Raw genomic sequence first — 21,934 nt, 5'->3', positions numbered from 1 at the left:
AACAATATTGCAAGGCACATTTCTGTGTACAGTCTTCGAAAAGTGTAATGTCTAAGACATTGCGATTCATGCGCATGCGCAGATGGTATTTCTGGTCAAATGTAAATCTGGCCAGTGTTTGGTAGGGGCGCTGGGCGGACCTTCGATGTGATGTGATGCATAACAGTGAACTCTGACTTTGATTCAGTATCAATTATCTTACAATTCATATCAGGATTACATATATACACATACTGAGTCAAACATACAGAGTCATGTAATAATTTCACAATCAATGATGACCAAAAGAAACATTAACACACGATCCTAGCACTACATGCTATTGCATTTTCATGTAAATACTGTTCCTAATATTTCATCCCGAATACACGCAATGCCAAACTCACAACCTTACAAATACAGATTGGAAACATGCATGCATGTACATGTGCATGTGCACATTAGCCTCACTTCAAGCCTGGGGCAGTCGTACAGTGTCATGATAAATATACTGACGTAAAAAAAGAAAGTATACACCCGGTGCTTTGTGTAAGTCACAATCATATACTTTTAAAATTATTTACGTTTTTTCGTTTCATAATCTCCAAACACCAGTCGTGAACTTTTTTTATATGTCAGTATATATGGTGCATAATTGCTTAAAAATCCTAACATGCTCAGGATTGATTTTTAAAAATAGTCCAATAGCACCGCAGCTCATCTGAAAACGTAGTCAACAGTTTAAAATGGTAACGCCATTGACATTCAAACACATGTATTTTCTGTACTGATGCTGATGACTAAAATTTTAAGATTTGAAGAAAATATATCATTATAAGAAGAAATCCGCATTGCAGAAAGTTACTCAGATGTAAACTTGCACTCTCAGAATATATAAAAGCGTGGCCAAGACGCTTAAGAAATCACATCTACGTAAACTAACAAAATTACAAATGTCATTTGACCTTGAAGGCATCGCTTCGAAGCACGAGGCAGCTAACGGAAACAATAACAGTGATTACCGTTAGTTTGCTGGACAGAGCGCACATACTGTGTGTTTTTCAGGGAACTCAGTAATGCTCGCAATAATTGCAGAAGTTATCTTTCCTTCCTCGAACTCCGGAACAGAGCTACAGATACCTTTTGGGTCATTGAGTTATGTACGCGCTTGTGTTCATCTCAATTGGGTATCCTACTTTTCCTTTGAGTAACAAAATAAATTGTACTCACTTCACTCAAACTCAATTGGGTATTTTGCCATTTTCCATTAATTTTAAAAATATAACAAAGTTTAAATGTAAGTGTTTGTTATTTATATTTGATCTGTAATATGAGAAACTATAAGAAAGACTGCAAGTTGTCACGTTCATGTCCTGAAATACAACCTCTCAATATACCTCAGTTATTTTATCTAACCCCCGGTACGCAAGCTAAGATTTGACATTTTTGTGTGTACGCATGTAAGATCACATTTAATGAGTATTTACAAAAATTCAAGCGTACGTGTACGCAATAGACTTAATAGGAATTGAGTTTTCAAATAAACATTTGCGTAATTTACGCAGATACGCAGCTTATCTGTACCTCTGCCGGAATATCCCGAAATGACACGAGTTGTCACGCAAAACCCGCAAGCGCACACCATTGTAACCGGTCTGTAGGCTCGCCTACACAACACATGCTTCCGTGGTGTATCCGACATGGAACTGGTATCCAGACGACAGAAAGGAAAGGAAACATTTCTTGGTGATATAACCCGGTCGTTTTCTCATGAGCTTCTGAAAAGGTCACAAGTCGCATTCACCAGCCAATGCTCACTTACATAAATTCTTCTTGAAATCTTAAATCAGTCAGATGTATATACATATCTTAGTTGTTTCAGAAGATTGATCTCCAAAAGTACTGGAACACCATATATCTCCTGCAAGTATTAAACAAACACATTCACAGCTGATGTAAGTCTGATTATATACCTTCAGATGTTTCTTGTCAAATCAAACCTCTGTAAGTAGTGACGTGTGGGTTATTTGGATGCACCTTTAAATAGCACAAAAGATCCCAAAACAGTGGTATCTGGATGTGTGCCTGAACTACTCACATGACATCACACTCGGAACCACTCGTTTTCTTCCGTCATGTTGATTAGCGCTGGCGCTGGCGTAGATATAACGCATATGACCTCGTAAAACGATGGCTGCTTTATAAAAGGTCATACATTTGTTGTATGCTTTGATTTGGAGGATAAACAAAGGAAGTTTTTAAACACAGGCCACGATCCCTGGAAGATTCTGTTGTGTCATGTGATAGTCACGTGACTGGAAGCTGTTCCAATGAGGAGTCATCCCAGTGCTGGCTGAGATGTCCTGGAGGACGGAAGCGATCATGTCAGGAAGTTGACTGCGAAAAGAACATACAAAACGAGGAAGACGACAAATAGGATCCGGTCAAAGACGAGCGCAAGCTCCACCCAGTCCTGGCGTACATTTCTTGACGTCACTTCCGCTGACTGCTTGCCCACCAAGTAGTGCAAACATTTCCTGATATCGTCCATGTCAGACACTGCTTCCGGTTGCGCAGAACTCTCCGGGTCTAAAGATGGCTGCGTGGTTCTTTCCGGTGTGCACAGGCTCTTGAGGCTGACGGAGTACACGTTGTCGACGGGCTCGTAGTTGTCGATGCAGAAGAACCGCCGGAACCCATATCGACTGAGGCACAGCTGAAAGTGCAAGATGAATATTATGAGACACTACGTATTTTAGGAGCAACGGTAGACTAGACTAATCTCACATAAAGTGTGAGTCTGAAAGATGCAATACAGGGCATCACCATTTATACCCATGGACAAGACAACCAGCATCCACAACGAGGCATTATATAATTTTGTTTGTAAAACCTGAGCCAGATTATTTCAATCCGTGTCCCAGCCTCCTCCCTCCTATTGACTGTCCCTTAACCTGCTAAATAATGAGTAGGCCATTGATACTCATACATTCGAAAACTTAACACGGATGATATATATAGCCTCTCGTATACATTATAGGTTTCTCATCTCAAATCTCAACCCGTAAGTGAGCACACGGGCGAAAAAGCAAAAAAAACCCAGATAGATAGATAGATCAGTCTGACCCGAGTTTTAAGAGAGTATAAAGGCAAAAATACATTTTGTATTCGATAAATATCCGCAACGAGGGGTAAAACTGAATTTAGAAAAAAGTAAAAAAAATCACAGAAAAAATACGGACAGTCAAATATATTCTGAACCCAAAATATTGTATAGTTTTATTTTGTTTCATTCTATTTAACCACAGATCAAGGAGGCTGTGCCACTCTTTTCAAGTCATAAGCATTATAGCAATCATGTGGTTGAACATCCAATACCTGAATTAAAGATTCATTGCATTAGATGTACTCGAGAGTGTATTGGGATATCAAATCAAATCTGATAATTGTGATGTCAGGCGTAAAATGATACACAATAATCACAATTTGGAGTTAAAGTACGCGAGTGTATTGTAATTTTAATATAGCAGAGGAAAGAAGAAAAATATACTCTCCCAAATCACTTTCTAATGTCTTATGCCCATGTCATTAAAAACCTTTCTAATACATAATCAATAAAATAATGTTCTGAATCTAAAATAGGGAATACCTATGTTGATAGATCTATTCTTATACAGAGATTATATTAAGTGAACTGTATATGAAGTCTTTGAGTATCAGTGTAATATTCCACAAGTTCAGGGTGACCTTCACCCTTCTTCATTGTCCTCACCCATTTGAGCCATCCAGGAAGAGGCTTGTGTCGTACACCTGACTGACCCATGTTGCTGACAAATATGGACAGCATCACGCTGCACGCACACAGAGCCATGGTGCCCAGGTAGAAATATCCTGCAATGACGAAACATAGGAAGCTCTGAATCTCATCTGAAACGTTCGAAAAGCCGACATAAAATCACGTGAAGACGGTGTTAATGCAGGGATGCACATTATCCTGAACTGAATGTCATAAGTTTATTTCCGAGATACAGAAATACGATGTGCTGATCGAATGCTTCGCTCACTAATGCCGAGACATTCGTCACAACTCGCCCCTTTCCGTAAACGCCAAGGACACGAGTGGGTATTCGGCTTGTCCCGGAATGACACGAGTTTGTCACGAACATATACCGAGAATGAACAAGGTTTGTCTGATTGGCTGGATGTTCAACTACCGCGACGGCCATTGAAGTGAGATCTTCACACAGAACGACATGGGGCAGTTCCAAAACATTTGATCTGAACGGGATTGTTAGAATGAAGAGCGACCTAGTTAAAATTACAAGTGTTTAGGTGAGTGAGTTTGTAGCAGCAGTTATATTAAAAGCAAAGTTGGACCAGATGGAGGGCAATTTGCGCCTTGGTTCATGACAGTTTTTAACAGTTTGACAGAGAAACGTCCGTAAAATAATAGATGAATTAATAATATACACAATACCATACCGACTGGAGAACTGAACTCACATTAAATATGAGAGAACGTTGGGGCGACTTGGACCAGACGTAAAGTCTATTTACGCCCACCCGAGAACGTTATTCTATCTAATGGCTGTATCCCTTTCATCTTACCAGGGAGACTATATGTCAATGCCCATGCCATTCCACACATGCAATAAGATATCTGAATAAGTTACTAATGCAAAAAAATGTCTCAAAGTAGATTTTTAAAAAAAAGGACAGCTGATGTTAACACATGTGTTCTACCGATAGTTTTGCGTTCTTTAACATGTTTGGGGAGGGATGGCCGTGGTGTATCATTTATTCTTTCATTCATTCACATATGTATTTCTTTCTTTTGTTCTTTTTCTTTTTCTTTATTTCTTTCATTCATTCACATATAATTCTTGCTCTTAATTAATTACATTCATTCATTGTAAAATTCCGACTGACACAATACACTGGCTGAAGTACTGTTAAACGCAGCCGAAGTTGCACTGGGAACGAACCAAGTCACTGTGTGCGTTGGAGCATGACGAGGCATTAGTACAAACGCTAATTAGTACAAATGGTAAAGAAAGCAAGCGAGTGGCCTATCCCTGTTGTAGAGTATTCCTGATCTTACACTGTTCTTCTATTAAAGCACTCATAAGAGATCAGAATCCCTCGCCATCAAGTACTGGACCGAATGTAACCAGGAGGCCAACTCACCGATTTTCGGGACGTTGTTGTGGCTGAAGGGAATGGCCTCCTCCAGAGCGAGAATCAGCACCGTCAGGCCAAGCATTATCAGCATACCTGAAACATCAAACATCGTCTATAGCGGCTGCCTGTGGTTATAGCATCATGTGAATATTTGCTTCTTTACCGTACAAATCATACAGCAAACGTAAGACTATCGAACATCTTCAGATGTACCGTGAATGTATGACCTGGGTTAGAATTGATCTTCAGTAACCCATGCTTGTCGTAAGAGGCGACTAACGGGATCGGGTGGTCAGACTCGCTGACTTGGTTGACACATGTCATCGGTTCCCAACTGCGTAGATCAATGCTCATGCTGTTGATGACTGGATTGTCTGGTCCAGACTCGATTATTTACAGACCGCCGCCATATAGCTGGAATATTGCTGTGCGCGGCGTTAAACACCAACCAAACAATCAATCAACTTAATTCAGTGTTTGTGCCTGTTGATAAACGCCTCACACAAAATATATATCTCAGCTATATCGCCTCGAGGTGTTAATATGCAAGTATATAATATAGAGTTTGATGTCATGACCATCGATACACAACAGAAGCAATCACTTTTGTCATCGAATTTGTCCACCTGATCTATTAAATCGATTCTTGCGATCAGCACTGGGTATATAGCATATTCTAACATGAATTCCCAACACTACAAAAACGCGTGTGAAGCTTCCCATTGTTGACACATGATGGCATTTGCCCAATATTGTGTAAATGTTTGGTATCAACAAAAGCGAAAGGAGTTAAATTTCGATTTATTTAACATACATATTTAACAACAACACATTTACTTGAGCCCTGTTGACAAGGCATCTCCGTGTGCGAACGACGTGTTGTCAATGATTACAATGTAATCCAGTAAGACCTTTTATGTCAGTAGAGATAACTAACGAGTTTTCTACCCCGCCGACCTGGAAGTATCAGTAGAACTCACCATAAGTTATCTCCCCCCCTGACCTCGAAGTATCAGCAGGCCTCACCACAGATGTTCTACCCCTCTGACCTGGAAGTACCAGAACTCACCATACGTTGTCTAACCCTCTGCTCTAGAAGTACCAGTAGAACTCACCATAAGTTGTCTTCCCCTCTGACCTGGAAGTACCAGTAGAACTCACCATGAGTTGTCTTCCCCTCTGACCTGGAAGTACCAGAACTCACCATACGTTGTCTAACCCTCTGCTCTAGAAGTACCAGTAGAACTAACCATAAGTTGTCTTCCCCTCTGACCTGGAAGTACCAGTAGAACTCACCATGAGTTGTCTTCCCCTCTAACCTGGAAGTACCAGCATAACTCACAATACGTTGTCTAACCCTCTGCTCTAGAAGTACCAGCATAACTCACCATGAGTTGTCTTCCCCTCTGACCTGGAAGTACGAGCATAACTCACCATACGTTGTCTTCCCCTTTGACCTGGAAGTACCAGCATAACTCACCATGAGTTGTCTTCCCCTCTGACCTGGAAGTACCAGCATAACTCACAATACGTTGTCTAACCCTCTGCTCTAGAAGTACCAGCATAACTCACCATACGTTGTCTTCCCCTTTGATCTGGAAGTACCAGAACTCACCATACGTTGTCTTCCCCTCTGACCTGGAAGTACCAGAACTCACCATAAGTTGTTTAACCCTCTGCTCTAGAAGTACCAGCATAACTCACCATGAGTTGTGTTCCCCTCTGACCTGGAAGTACCAGCATAACTCACCATACGTTGTCTTCCCCTTTGACCTGGAAGTACCAGTAGAACTCACCATAAGTTGTTTTCCCTCTGACCTGGAAGTACCAGAACTCACCATACGTTGTCTATCCCTCTGCTCTAGAAGTACCAGTAGAACTCACCATGAGTTGTCTTCCCCTCTGACCTGGAAGTACCAGAACTCACCATACGTTGTCTTCCCCTCTGACCTGGAAGTACCAGCATAACTCACCATAAGTTGTCTTCCCCTCTGACCTGGAAGTACCAGCATAACTCACCATAAGTTGTCTTCCCCTCTGACCTGGAAGTACCAGCATAACTCACCATAAGTTGTCTTCCCCTCTGACCTGGAAGTATCAGCATAACTCACCATAAGTTGTCTTCCCCTCTGACCTGGAAGTACCAGTAGAACTCACCATAAGTTGTCTTCCCCTCTGACCTGGAAGTACCAGCATAACTCACCATACGTTGTCTTCCCCTTTGACCTGGATGTACCAGTAGAACTCACCATAAGTTGTTTTCCCTCTGACCTGGAAGTACCAGAACTCACCATACTTTGTCTATCCATCTGCTCTAGAAGTACCAGTAGAACTCACCATGAGTTGTCTTCCCCTCTGACCTGGAAGTACCAGAACTAACCATACGTTGTCTTCCCCTCTGACCTGGAAGTACCAGCATAACTCACCATAAGTTGTCTTCCCCTCTGACCTGGAAGTACCAGCATAACTCACCATAAGTTGTCTTCCCCTCTGACCTGGAAGTACCAGCATAACTCACCATAAGTTGTCTTCCCCTCTGACCTGGAAGTACCAGCATAACTCACCATAAGTTGTCTTCCTCTGACCTGGAAGTACCAGCATAACTCACCATAAGTTGTCTTCCCCTCTGACCTGGAAGTACCAGCATAACTCACCATAAGTTGTCTTCCCCTCTGACCTGGAAGTACCAGTAGAACTCACCATAAGTTGTCTTCCCCTCTGACCTGGAAGTACCAGTAGAACTCACCATAAGTTGTCTTCCCCTCTGACCTGGAAGTACCAGCATAACTCACCATAAGTTGTCTTCCCCTCTGACCTGGAAGTACCAGCATAACTCACCATAAGTTGTCTTCCCCTCTGACCTGGATGGGATGAGGAACAGCAAGGGCACCAGGAGCCCAAACACAGCGGCAGGTCCTACAGCAAGGAATCGGTAGAACGTCGACCTCCGGCTGATCTGCACCTTCACAGTCAGCGTCTCATAGGAGTCTTCACAACAGGCGTACTTGACAGCCTTGATGCTGGCCACAGCTTTGATAAGTTCCCACGTAGGGTGAGAAGGTGAGTTGAAGTCCGTGCCGGACAAGGCGAGGTCCTTGTCAAGGTTTGAGCTTTCCGTGAACGACAACGTCATCTCTGCGTTTGAGTGCACCCACGAACCCAGGACTATGGGGCAGTGCTGAGTGTCAAAGGGAAAGTTACTGACGTCCATTGGGCATTTGCTGGCGATTGTCCAAAGGGGGACCCAAAAGACGCTGCCGTCGCTGAGCACGTGGGCAATCTCGTCATAACGAGTCTGGCGTCCATACATTCCTGCTCTGGAGAATAAAAGAAAGATCGTGTCAAAATAAAACCGTCTTCAAGCAGCTGTCAAGAAATACCATCGGGTTTACTTTACTTGGTTACGTCTGAGGGTTTGTCAGCACTATACCCCTGCTTGCGGGTGCCACCAACGTGATCAACATCCCTTCGGGTTTTCTCCCATATTAGGTTGAAAAAACCCTGTTCAAGCGGCATTACCCACTGACCCACTTTATTGAGTCTATCTGCGACCATCTGTTCTGATTCGAACCCGTGAAGATCCGGGTTAGAATTGGTCTACAGTAACCCATGCTTGTCGTAAGAGGTGACTAACGGGATTGGGTGGTCAGGCTCGCTGACTTGGTTGACAAATGTCATCGCATCCCAACTGCGTAGATCGATGCTCATTCTGTTGATCACTGAATTGACTCGATTATTTACAGACCGCCGCCATATAGCTGAAAAACTAAACTCACTCCCTCACTGTTCTGATTCGAAACACTGTTGATCATTACTTCTGCCCAATTGGTTTAACACCCTTAATGAATAGGTTCATTGAATCTCGAACACCTATGGGTAAGGTGTGGAAGGTTGCTGTCGGCGAGATTGGATTTGTGGACTATATGTTTGTTCCTGACACCCCCTTTATATGGAACACCTTTCTCCACCCTTCCTCTTCCGCAGTTACATTTTTTCATCACACCCTCTCCCTTAACCTACAGCGCCACCAGCTATCATATATGACCTTCTCTCTGTGAAGTGCAGCCTCGACCTGATTCTCATTTACCAGAAAGACGCACAGGGCATGCCAGATCGCCTTCAGCAGAGCAATGTTGTTCCGTCGAGTTGTTTGACTACATCGTGGTTATGCATGTAATCAAGTGAATCAGAGTTATTTGACATTTGACAGATGATATATTCAAATTGGGCAATCACTGTACGCGCTGCTCGGTGCAGCAACACTTCCAGGACCAAGCACATGACACCACAACTCAGCGGTAATTAACCGGAAAATGTGGAGGGGGTTACATTAAGGTCACGATAGCCTACGTGCAACGTGAAATGGCCTTTAAGTTATTTAAATACTGACCTAATGACGTCATTAAAGCTGACGTACTTACAGTCAGGCCTCATGCATGATGACTTTCAGACGCTTTCTGACGTTCAAATATTCTACTGACGTTTAAACATTCCACTGTACTCCGTTAAAACATACAGTATACGAGGGGCGATCAAGAAGTATGTAGAATCACCAAGAAAACGATACAAATGCAGTTATTGTTATGTTTTATTTTTCTACATATTATCTGTCAAGCTCAAGCATTTGGTTTTGCTATGTTCCAGTCTCACGATCCACATTTTGTTTCACCTTTTATCTTGGTAGCCTCAAAAACGCAAAATCTACAATAAATGCATCAAACACGTCAGGAAACAAAATATGCAAGAAATATTTTGTGTGTTTGAGATTGATAGAAGTCCCCTAGAATCACACTTAAATATTAAAGTGACTGACCATTCTTGTTTTGGAGACACTACCCATCCCCCTTTCAGGTGACGTAATCATAAGGGCATAGCTTATTCTAATGTTTTCACTTATGCATACATGATGCCAAGGGTTCAAACTAAATAGTGAATGGTCACACAAGCGTCAGCTCCCAATATATTGTAAACAGTGCCAGCTTGAATATCTGGACACAATGTTTTTGAAAGATTAAAATGGGGGTGTCCTTAAAAATTAGCCCCCGACTAAATATAAATCAGGCAATCCAAATCTTTGACTGTTGATCATGACGGGAAGTCATCCAATACTATACTGATCATATTTTATATGACATTATCTGAGGACATACCATTATTCAAGAGGTACCAAAAGACAAATCGGTTTTCATTTTCTGCAATTTTGTTAGAAATATTACACCCCGATGTGCTGTGATGTCAAATATCTGGTTAACCATATTACCCACACATGTGAAATTTTGGATATGGCTTTGCTAACGATTCCTTCAAAACAAAATGGAAGCTTTTCAAACATTGGACATCGAGAATATAGGCTACGTACTTTTTGATGGACCCTCGTATTTATCAGAAGGACGTTTTGAATATTCAACAGGACTAACGTCCACGGTGACAAAGTATAGCAATCATGGCGTACATATACAGCTTTGTCTGACTAATGATGCTCTTGGGTCCGTGTACGTGTATATTGTGGCAAATTATTCTTTACTTCCGGCTTTTGTTTATCCTGACACACTGTTTCTCTCACGTCATGTGTACTGCCGTATTGATCCTCTCACCCCCAACACACTAGTGGTGGTCCGATTACTTGAAATAATCGAAGATTGGTCGCAGTGACTAAACGACCAAGCAATCGATCATGTTTTCTCATAATCGAATACAAACAATTCTGGAACACCTTTTGCATTAACAAGTTTTTGTCTGTTACATTTCATGAGCACTACAAGCTCGGTCCAAGTCATGATTGAATTTATCTTAAAGACCCCCAGAAATTTATGTTCCTAACATACTAGTCATCCTTTAAAGATGTGAAATTTGCGGAAAAAACAACCAAAGAACTACAAGTTTTTTCTTTATGTTTTTGTGCAAACAGGAAAATTTCATAAATGACGCTAACCAATTATTTTCGATGATTGATCGGTTGTAATGAACCAATCATCAATTATGAGATTTTAACCAATTCCCAACACTACAACACACACGTACATCATGTTTATACACTATTGGTCCTAACGTGTCATGTTTACTGACGTATTGGCACCCTCACTGTCATATTTACTGACTGACTGAGTGATTGAGTGAGTATGGTTTTACGCCACTTTTAGTAATATTCCAGCAATATCACGGGGGACACCAGAAATGGGCTTCACGCATTGTACCCATGTGGGGAATCGAACCCGGGTCTTCGCCGTGACGAGCGAACACTTTAACCAATTGGCTACCCTACCGCCCCCGTGTTTACTGACGCATTGACCTTCTCGTGTCATGTTCACTGACGTCATCTTTTCTGACGTGTGATGTATAAGCGTAGATTAGGCTCAGATAAATACATCACACTTGTTGTTATAAACTGGCGTTCGATTCCTTGACAGCGGTTCCAAATGGCGTTAACAGAGGATGGTACTTGTTGTTACCATGACTGGCGTTCGCCATTTAGAGGATAAAACAAGTACAAGTCAGCACAGTACACAGTGTCTGTGGCATTCGTCACCACTCGCCCCTTTCCGTAACCTCCAAGCTATTCGGCTTGTCCGGGAATAACACGAGTTGGTCACGATCGTGTCTGTGGGGTACAGCGTTCGAAATAATCGCCGGCCCAGAGGCCCAGCGCCGGTTGTTATTGTATTAGGCCGGCAGTTTCAAATATTTGCAGGCCATTGTGGCCTTCAGTACATTATCTGTCAATGTTTGTTGGGGATTTTCAACTGGAATCTTTCCGATATTGTTTTTCTTTATTATCGTTCGGGAATCATCCATGATCCATCATGGTAGATAACTTACAGTTTCACTTTCTGGTATTTCAAAGCTTTGCGCGTAGGAATGTCAACACCAGAATACGAACGAAACTTTTGATATATTGTAAAGGATATTCTAAAAGTCACATTCCGTGATTAAAATTGAACAAAAAGTTTGTAAAATAGCAATAAAAACACGAAAAACGTACTCATATTTCCACCTATTACGGAAACACCCGACAGTTAATGAGCAGAGGGGGTATCACGTGACATGACGTCATATGTGCCTGTTGCTGATGGCTTTCTCTTTGATTTTACCTCACAACTTAACAGAGTCCATGGATTCTGAAGCAGTAAAAGATGTTCCTGGTGTCATTTCTGAAATGGATGTTAGACCGTATCAATACGATCTTCAAGACAATCTTCCACTGAAGATGAAGAAGAAGAATCAAGAGAAACGGAGGCACCGCTTGAGTCAAAATAAATTTAAAAATAGACCATATCATTTAAGAATAAGAATACTATTTGTCAGCAAAATGTGATATAGTTCCAACCAGCAAACCTACCCCTATAAATATATGACAAGTCCCTAAGAATTTTTATTTTGAAATGTGATTGCAGTTCCTTTTGTGTCAAATGGGTGACTGTAGCTGGGTGTCCGGGATTTAAAAACAAAATAATTATGCTTCAGACGGGGGAAAATAGAAATTATCTGCTACAAAAATTACACTGGAATTATTTTGCTAAAAAAAATTAGGATCCTAGTTCTCATTAATAACGTATCAAGTCTCCATACAATATCCCAGCCTGGTCGAGAAGAGATGATATTCGCGACGCAGATAAGTTATTCCCTCAAACTGGTGAATCATAAAATACTAGTCAGGACAATGTATGTTTCCCTAGTTTTTGGTTATGGAAATAGTTATGGTACTCGATCATAGCCTTAGAATGACATCTTGTCAGCCAATGAGAATACAGAACAACTTTCACGGCACACACTACTGACAAATAGCGAGTCTGATGCCGACGTGCGTATAATTGGACAAAATGGAAAACAATTAAAGCAACAAGTACTTCATGATTTGCCCTTGTATTCGGCAATGTTTCGGGTAGACTGCAGCATTTAGGGCTCCAAACCGAAAAGAACGTTATAGTGAAACATTTTCAAGCTCATGTGAAATCTCTTACTGAATTTGATAATATATATCTCATGAGTACCAGTCGAACTGCCCCAGCTACAAAATGCCCCAGCAAATTTGGTCATTCATTCTAATTTGATCAAATTTATTAAAAATGATTAAATATATGCCGTAAATGCATAGTTTTTGTCAACTTTGATATTATGTTCTTCATATAAATGTTATAAGGAAGTAATATTTATAAAAAATGTTCCATTAGTAAACTCATCACTATGTATATCATTTTATATAAATTGGGGCATTTTGACTACCCCATGGGGCAAATTGACCAAAACTTGGGGGCAATTTGACTAAATTTGCTGGGGCAATTTCTTTTTCAGCCTAGCTTTGGGATTTGTATGCCCCATGTGTGCATGTCTCTTTCATATGCGATCCGACTCGGAATGATCGGAGAATTTCTCCTGCCTAAATCTGTCTCTTTACTTGGAAAACAGAAGAAATGGTGGCTTTCCATTGTTCGATGATTCCGTGCATCCCCAGACAACGGAAAATATCTTCGCACCATTTACAAAAACGACAGAAACAACACGATTTGTATTACTATAGCGCTTGTTCTTTGGCAATATGGCGGACGCTTGTCACATATGACGTCACGAGAGGAAAGGTCACGTGAGTTCCAGCGGAATATGCATAATGGCCGAAGCTCAGATAGCAGAAACTGTTTTCGCGATAAAAACATAATAAACCATATTTTTGAAATAGAAATTGGGGTACATGTTTCTGATGACTTTATCTTTCACCCAGCAAATTATTGCAATTGTCTAGTATTCTCCTTTAACAAATAAAAACTTCTCTCAGCGCCATAGGCTTCGCTAATTGAAACAGTGTGAAACTGTGTACAGTGTAGTCTATTTTGTTTTTATTGGTTTGATTTTAACAAAATGGGCCTGCAGATTTCATTCAGGGCCTGCAGATTTCATTCAGGGCCTGTAGATTTTCAGGGCTTCATTCAGGGCCTGGATTTTATTCAGGGCAGCCATTGATGGCCTGTAATTTCATTCAGGCCTGCAGAATTCAGGGCCTATTTTCATTCAGGGCATAGATTTCCATGTTTCATTCATGGCCTAAAACTGTTTCACACGGTATCTTCGGCGGCAGCAGCCCAGATGGCCAACTGGCAAATTAAAGTATTGCAAACATATCCTATTTCCATGTAAAACTGTCACACGGTATCTCGGTGAGTGAGTGAGTGAGTGAGAGAGAGAGATGCGAAGAAAATGAGACTTGAAATGACAGTTACATGCAGAGTCTACAATACTGAGTAGATTCCATGATGCCAACAATCAAACACTGTTTCTTCTCACATGACTCTCAATATCAGTTATCTGAGTCCATTCCAAGCGTGTATGTATATTGGACTCGACCCATGAAGACTCAATTAATGTTTGGCTACTTACATGAGAAAATATCCAAGTAAATTTACATCATGTTCAAATGTTGTTTTCGCCAGGTATAAGTAAACATAATCTCGTGATTAGAATAACTGAATTTTCACCATTTGACACAATGTCGTTGAGTAAGCTGCTCATGCAAAACGGAGGAGAGATTTCCCATACTTTGTCAGTATGTGTTTGGCCCTGGGGTTGTGTCGTGAGAGAGAAGTATGGAGTAGAGAACGATCTCGCCATTGGTGGTCTCAAACCATGAAAATGTCCTTTGATGGCACACTTTGGATAGAGAACTTTAGCATGAATAGAGAGACATTCTATGTTGTTTGCAATGAACTACAGCCATGTTATCCCAAAGGATTTTTATGTAAGGGAACCTCTGGAACTGGACCATAAGGTGGGCATTGCAGTCTACTGGTTTGCTTGCTCCCTCTGCAGAGTATAGAACTATTGCTAATCTCTTTGGGGGTAGGAGTTTCCACAGTTCACAATTGTGTACATGGCGTCTGCAATGCGATATCCGAAAGTGAGTTAACAAAATATGTGAAGTTCCCAGCAGGAGATGAACTAAGACATGTGATTTAGGGCTTTGAAGAGACGTGGGATTTCCCTAACTGTGCGGGTGCCATCGATGGAACACATATCCCAATCATCGAACCATCCTTGGCACATGGTGACTACCTGAATAGAAATGGATGGTACTCCATTCTTCTGCAGGCAGTGTGTGATGCCAGGGTTTTGGCAACTCAGAGCTGTGCTACAAGGGGGAGACAAGTGACCTGTTTCCAAAGTTGACAAAGCAGCTGCTACTACGCGACAGATTGTGATTGTGGCTGATGCAGCCTATCCTTTGAAAACATGGCTTCTAAAGCCATATACACACATTGCGAAACTATCAGAGGTGCAAAAGGAATACAGTTACAGATTGAGTCGTGCACGGATGACTATAGAAATTACCTTTGGGCGTTTGAAAGGACGCTGGAGGTGCTTCTGTGGAGTTCTCAGATCTTCACACAGGTATGGTATCACAGGATTGTATTTTGCAAAGACTGATGTAATGAGTAATACTGAAGTACTCACGTGTTGTACGGTACAATGTCCGGGATCCACAACTTGTCCACGGGGAGACGGATCATACTCATGCCGCCATATTTGCTGGCGTTCCAGGCAAGGCGCGGGTCCTTCCATAGCTGAACAACAAGGAGAGTCTAGCAGCTAGCGACTACGTAACATCTGTTTGTGTCGTAATTGGAGTGAGTGATTAAGTTTTACGCCGCTTTTAGCAATATTCCAGCAATATCACGGCGGGAACACCAGAAATGGGCTTCACACATTGTACCAATGTATTGAATTGAACCCAGGTCTTCGGCGTGACGAGCGAACGCTTTAACCACTAGGCTATCCCACCGCCTCGTCGTATTGAGAAAGATGTGATGAACATTGACGTGATACATTGCAGTGCTGGTGTTCCTCTTACATCACTTTTGTTTAATATAAAATATATTTGAAGCCTCCTTATAGTTCCCTTTTACGGAAAACGTCACTGGGTACACTAGCTAACATGTATTTGTTACTGGGATATTCGAAGCGTGTTATGTAATGGCAGGAAAATGTGCTTTATATGAAGGGGATTTTTTTTAACTACAACAAATATCACCCGCAGTTTTTCTTCTTTTTTTTTAGCCGAAAGAAGGTTTGTTGGGAACTATAGAACAATGTCATAAATTAAAAGAACATTGACATAAATTACCGAATATTGTTGTGATTTAGTATATTGATATACATTATAAATCATAATTATATAATATGATATAAAGAACACTGTGCGTTATTTTGACTGACAGTACGAACCTGCGCTAACAGAAGCGTAGCAGTGAAGACGTTCTTGTTCTCGTCCTGAAACGTAGAGCCCGTGGTGTCATCATCATCATCATCATCATCATCATCATCATCATCATCCTCCTCCTTATTCTGGCCCGTGAAGATCCGGGTAAGAACTGGTCTTCAGTAACCCATACTTGTCTTAAGAGGCGACAAACGGGATCGTGTGGTCAGGCTCTGGATTGCCACATGTCATCGTATCCCAATTGCGTAGATCGATGTTCATACTGTTGATCATTGGATTGTCTGGTCCATATCGGTTTATGTACAGACCGCCGCCATATAGCTGGAATATTGCTGAGTGCAGCGTTAAACTAAACTCACTCACTCATTCTGATTCTATTACCATTTTCACTACTAGGTCAACAACAAGTTCGCAGGGGTCTGGCTATACGACACAACAGGTGTGATATCACTAGTACTTATTATTGGCACTAGTACTCGTACATATTCTGCCAAAATGTAATTTACCTTACTTTTCAACCGTATTAGTAATTTCTCTTCACAAAAGAACAGCCAAATACGGAGAAATTTAACCCGGATCCTGACAAAATGAAAAGCGGACAAATTTTACTCTCAGCAAATAAATCTGACCACAGGCAAATTGTAGCGCAAATACAGTTGCGCAACAAAGAGAAAATGACCAGTCTTCCTACATGCGAGCGCTCGCATATAGAAAGACTGGTTATTTTTCTTTCTGTTGCGCAGTCCTATTTTGCGCTACAGTTTGCCTGTGATCTGACACGTTAGATCGGCTTTTGTTACGGGTGTTAACAACGTGATCCCCCGAAAATGGACGCGGTCTACTTACGACATCATCTACTCCGACGAAGCTGACTTGCATTGAGACGTTGACGCTGGTCTTGAAGTTGAGGACGGGCAGCGCCTCCTTGGCGTAGTCACGCATCAGCTGTTTCACCAGTCTGGTCTCCATAGCAACGCTGCTCTGGGGCGGCACTGAGGGGAGAGACGTTTGGCATTGACACTGACATGTCACAGAGGGTTAAGTATATGGTGAGTGAGTGTATTGGGACGGGACTGTGGGAGAGACGTGGTCGCCATTGACAATGACATGTTACAGAGAGAGTAGTCTCTATATTGAGTGAGTGCACTAATCACCCGCTGCTTTTAGCAATACATGTATTCCACGGCGGGTTGCCAAGGGTCATCTCAAACCTGGTCTGGGAGGTGAAGAGTCGTGTCATTCGTATTGGTATACAGGGAATATTTTTACGTGGCCTCTGTGTGACATTTGACCATATTTCTATGGCTGTGTCGGTGAAAGAGTGCGTTAGAATTGAAGATTAGAATTTCCTACACTCATCAGTCTAAGTAAACTTAGGCTCAGTATTATTCGTTACACTGCCATACTGAATCTAACAAACCCTAGTAGAAGGTCGCGCCAGCTAACCTTTGGTATTGGCCAATCAGAACACAGCTTAGCAAATCGCAAAAGTTTACCTTCGCACATACCATTTGAACTTTTAACTCGAAAACGTTTGTAGTCGAACGATTCCGAATGCTATTTTCAGCACGGTCTTCCGATTGATACAATCGCCAAATGTTCGTGACTAAACAGTCGCTGAAAAGAGCGTTTTGTCAATATTCCAGGATGTCATCGTGTGGAAATATAACGCCATGTCACCCTTCTACATACTGCAGGTCAACTTGTTTTTGACGTTTTTCGTTTGTTGGGATCAGCGTTAGCGACCGAAAGAGATAAACCATTTTGTAAGTCCCGCCGACCCGTTGTTGATAGATAAATCCGTCGGCCGTCTTGCGTTTGATTGGACGCGACCTTCTACTAGGGTTTGTTAGACTCATTATAGCAGTCAAACCGAAACATGAGTCTCATTAACCTATTCAGATAATGACCTACTTTTCAGCCGATCGGAATTTTCTCGTGTGAACGTGAAAATAGATACCACAAACAACTATGGTTACACTGAATTCCAGTTCCTTGTTTGATAAGAAAATGGTGCTTACAACTGAATTTCAATTTTAAACTTTAATAACATCGTATTTCTATATTTTATGGCGATGTGTAGGCAGCATGACCTTAACTAAGACGTCTCAGACTGCCCCAGTTTGACGAGGTCGTAAAATAATTCACAATGCATCTGGCTCACTGGTTACATCTGTTATGTGTTTTTTCCGTTTATCCAGTGTAGTTTTGTAACGCACAATGTGATTGATATAATATCAAGTCCGTACCAGACCGCCAAACTTTTCTAGCGGCAGAGCCTCGTTTTGAGATTTCCACGTTTCTATTTGCCTGTGTTCGCTGTACGACAGAGCACGCTGCTCGACATGTTTGCAAGGATTATAAGGAGCGTAGTATTGCAATATACAAGTGCTTAGATGTAAATAATAATACTGATTAATATTTATGTATCCAGTTACATGAATTGGTCTCTAAATTCTGGACTGGTTATTGTACTAAGTTGCGCAATAGGACGGAACCCAGTCAACAGGAAACGAGACTGTTGTGTAATCAATATTTTGACTTGCTACGAATATTACTGAGCCTAAGATTACTTAGACTGCTACACTCATCAACGCGAAAGATAGGATGAGAGAAATTATTACACACATTTTTTTCGAATAAGATAATCAATTCTTATTAATCTTACGTCCAAATAGTCGTACTAAATAGTTTACAATGAAACTGAATATGGTTGATAATGAACTAATCGTCCACACCTGCGTCACACTAAGTGAGTGAGTTAATGTTTATCGTCACATCGGCAATATTTCAGCCATATCGTGGCGAGAACAATTTGTAGATTAAAGATAAATACATTTTAAAGCTTAAAATCTGTCTGCGATGGACAGTAAACGACTAGAACGTCAGAGTGAGGTAAAACATGTTATAAAAAGATATCATTAAAGTGAACAATACATTATATAAAGGGCTATAGATCACCTCACCAGAAACCATTGGGACTTACATCACCACACTGAAATACGCATTGACTAATGTACGAGTAGGGTTGTTAAAGTGCGGAGTCAAACTTAGTCCAGAAACTTACTCACAAGTGTTCTGTGGTGTGCTACCTCTGGCCCCTGTGTTACATATAAACTGATCCCTGTGTTAGATACTAACTGGCCCCTGTGTTACATATTAACTGGTCCCTGTGTTACATATTAACTGATCCCTGTGTTAGATATTAACTGGTCCCTGTGTTACATACTAACTGGTCCCTGTGTTAGATATAAACTGATCCCTGTGTTAGATACTAACTGGTCCCTGTGTTAGATATTAACTGGTCCCTGTGTTAGATACTAACTGGTCCCTGTGTTAGATACTAACTGGTCCCTGTGTTACATATTAACCGATCCCTGTGTTTGAAACTAGCTGGTCCCTATGTTAGATATAAACTGATCCCTGTGTTAGATACTAACTGGTCCCCGTGTTACATATTAACTGATCCCTGTCTTAGATATAAACTGATCCCTGTGTTAGATACTAACTGGTCCCTTTGCTGCATACTAACTGGTCTTTGTGTTCGATACTTACTGGTCCCTGTGAGATGCTAACTGGTCCCTGTGTTAAGTACCAACTGGTCTCTTTGCGGCATACTAACTGGTCCTCGTGTTAGATACTAACTGGTCCCTGTGCTGCATACTAACTGGTCCTTGTGTCAGATACTAACTGGTCTCAGTGTTAGATACTAACTGGTCTCTGTTAGATGCTAACTGGTCCCTGTGTTAAGTACCAACTGGTCTCTTTGCGGCATACTAACTGGTCCTCGTGTTAGATACTAACTGGTCCCGGTGCTGCATACTAACTGGTCTTTGTGTCAGATACTAACTGGTCCCTGTGTTAGATACTAACTAGTCCCTGTGTCAGATACTAGGTCCCTGTGTTAGATACTAACTGGTCTTTGTGTTAGATACTAACTGGTCCTGTGTCAGATACTAACTGGTCTCAGTGTTAGATACTAACTGGTCTCTGTGTTAGATACTAACTGGTCCCTGTGTAAGATACTAACTGGTCCCTGTTTTAGATACTAACTGGTCCCTGTGTTAACTGCCCTGTGTAAGTACTAACTAGACTCTTTGCGGCATACTAACTGGTCCTCGTGTTAGATACTAACTGGTCCCTTTGCTGCATATGCTAACTGGTCCCTATGTTGGATACAAAATGGTCCCTATGTTCGATACTATAGTATGACCAGAAATTGAGAATTTTAGGAATATGTTTAATTGGATTTCTAGTATAAACAACCTTGACCAGCTATCAAGTGCTTGGTTTCGTTCAAGAGAGACAACTCCGTTAATCCTTTTTCATTAGTTTGTGAAGAGTTATCGCCCTTTGTTTTACTTGCTAGCAGACGACATTTTCAGTGATCCTCAGTATGGAGGATTTAGAGAAGAAGGAAGTTGATTTTAGAGTATTATAACAAGGACATCAGATCAGCTAAAGTCATTTCAAGTAGAACAGGCATCCCTTTGTCTACTGTTTATCGTGTTTTGAAAAATATTGCAAATGGATATGGCATTGAGCACCAGGGGGCGCAGGTAGGTTCAGAAAATTGACTGTCGGTGACAGGAGGCGGCTTAGTATTCTTGATTCTAAAACAAACGAAGGAGTTTAGAAAACTTAAGGCTGGATATGATTGATAGAGGAATTGTGGCTGTCTGTAAGGAGACAATTAGAACTGAGCTGCGTGCAATGGGTTGGCAGAAAAGTAAGAATTCCATCACCGATCATGAAACCTGAACAAAAGGAGCGAAGGTTGAACTGGTGCTTGCAGCATAGAAATTTTAACTGGGACAATGTGATTTTCTCAGATAAATATTCTGTGTGGCTGTTTCCTAATACACTGAAATTCTGGACCAAACGAAATGAACAACCTTTGTATCAGCGCCCAAAGTACAGTCCGAAATTTAACGTGTGGGGTGGCATATCTGTGTTAGGGGCAACGCCCCTCTGTGTATTTGAAGGGAATATGAACAGTGAGCGGTACACAAATATTCTCGAGGGACATTTACTTCCGTCTGCTCACGTGTTTTATGGAAATTTTGGCTTTTCCAGCAGGACAACGACCCAAAACATCGTTCAAAGCATTCACAGGCCTGGTTTCGGACCCAAAATATGACATTATTAGATTGGCCAAGCTATAGCCCTGACCTAAATCCAATAGAAAATGTTTGGGGACTTATGAAGGAAAGTGTCAATAAGAAAGGTCTGACAAATATTGCTGAAATGAAAGAAGAAGGTGGTCCGATGGTCCGAAACTTTCTAACTTCTTTGATCAGTAGTATGCCCCGCCGCATTGAAGCCTGCATTGCTGCCCATGGTGACTCGACAAAAAAATACTAACTGTTCACCTGTCTTTGAATCTGGAGTTATGTTCTGCTAATATTCACATTTATTACGTAAGTAATGAGTGAAAATTTAAAAAAAAATACAATCTTAAATTCTCAGTAATTTCTGGTTGTACTGTAACTAGTCCCTTTGTTCGATAACTGATCCCTACGTTGGATACTAAATGGTCGTCAAGCTTGATTCTACTGCTGTTGTAGAGTG

General features: G+C 41.3%; 1 protein-coding gene and 1 long non-coding RNA gene across 2 annotated transcripts in view; one reads left to right on the top strand and one right to left on the bottom strand.

The window, feature by feature from the left end:
* Positions 1 to 1,475: 1,475 nt before the first annotated feature.
* Positions 1,476 to 21,934, bottom strand: part of LOC124252897 (neuronal acetylcholine receptor subunit alpha-10-like) — a 22,021-nt gene continuing 1,562 nt past the window's right edge. The window contains exons 2-8 of the mRNA XM_046686579.1: positions 17,210 to 17,355; positions 16,369 to 16,413; positions 15,598 to 15,707; positions 7,999 to 8,477; positions 5,167 to 5,253; positions 3,752 to 3,870; positions 1,476 to 2,695 (exon numbers count right to left, since the gene is read on the bottom strand). Of these exons, the coding sequence (XP_046542535.1) occupies positions 2,360 to 2,695; positions 3,752 to 3,870; positions 5,167 to 5,253; positions 7,999 to 8,477; positions 15,598 to 15,707; positions 16,369 to 16,413; positions 17,210 to 17,355 (1,322 nt within the window). The 3' untranslated portion in view covers positions 1,476 to 2,359. The remainder of the gene's footprint in view (positions 2,696 to 3,751; positions 3,871 to 5,166; positions 5,254 to 7,998; positions 8,478 to 15,597; positions 15,708 to 16,368; positions 16,414 to 17,209; positions 17,356 to 21,934) is intronic.
* Positions 16,993 to 21,934, top strand: part of LOC124252900 — an 18,336-nt gene continuing 13,394 nt past the window's right edge. Inside the window, exon 1 of the long non-coding RNA XR_006892053.1 lies at positions 16,993 to 17,004. This is a non-coding gene — a long non-coding RNA (uncharacterized LOC124252900). The remainder of the gene's footprint in view (positions 17,005 to 21,934) is intronic.

This window comes from Haliotis rubra, unplaced genomic scaffold, assembly GCF_003918875.1.
Source record: "Haliotis rubra isolate DU_JTF1 unplaced genomic scaffold, ASM391887v1 Scf529, whole genome shotgun sequence".
In the NCBI taxonomy this organism is placed as follows: Eukaryota; Metazoa; Mollusca; class Gastropoda; order Lepetellida; family Haliotidae; genus Haliotis; species Haliotis rubra.
The sequence above is the reverse complement of the archived record's forward strand: the minus strand, read 5'-3'. Positions and strand labels throughout refer to the sequence as shown.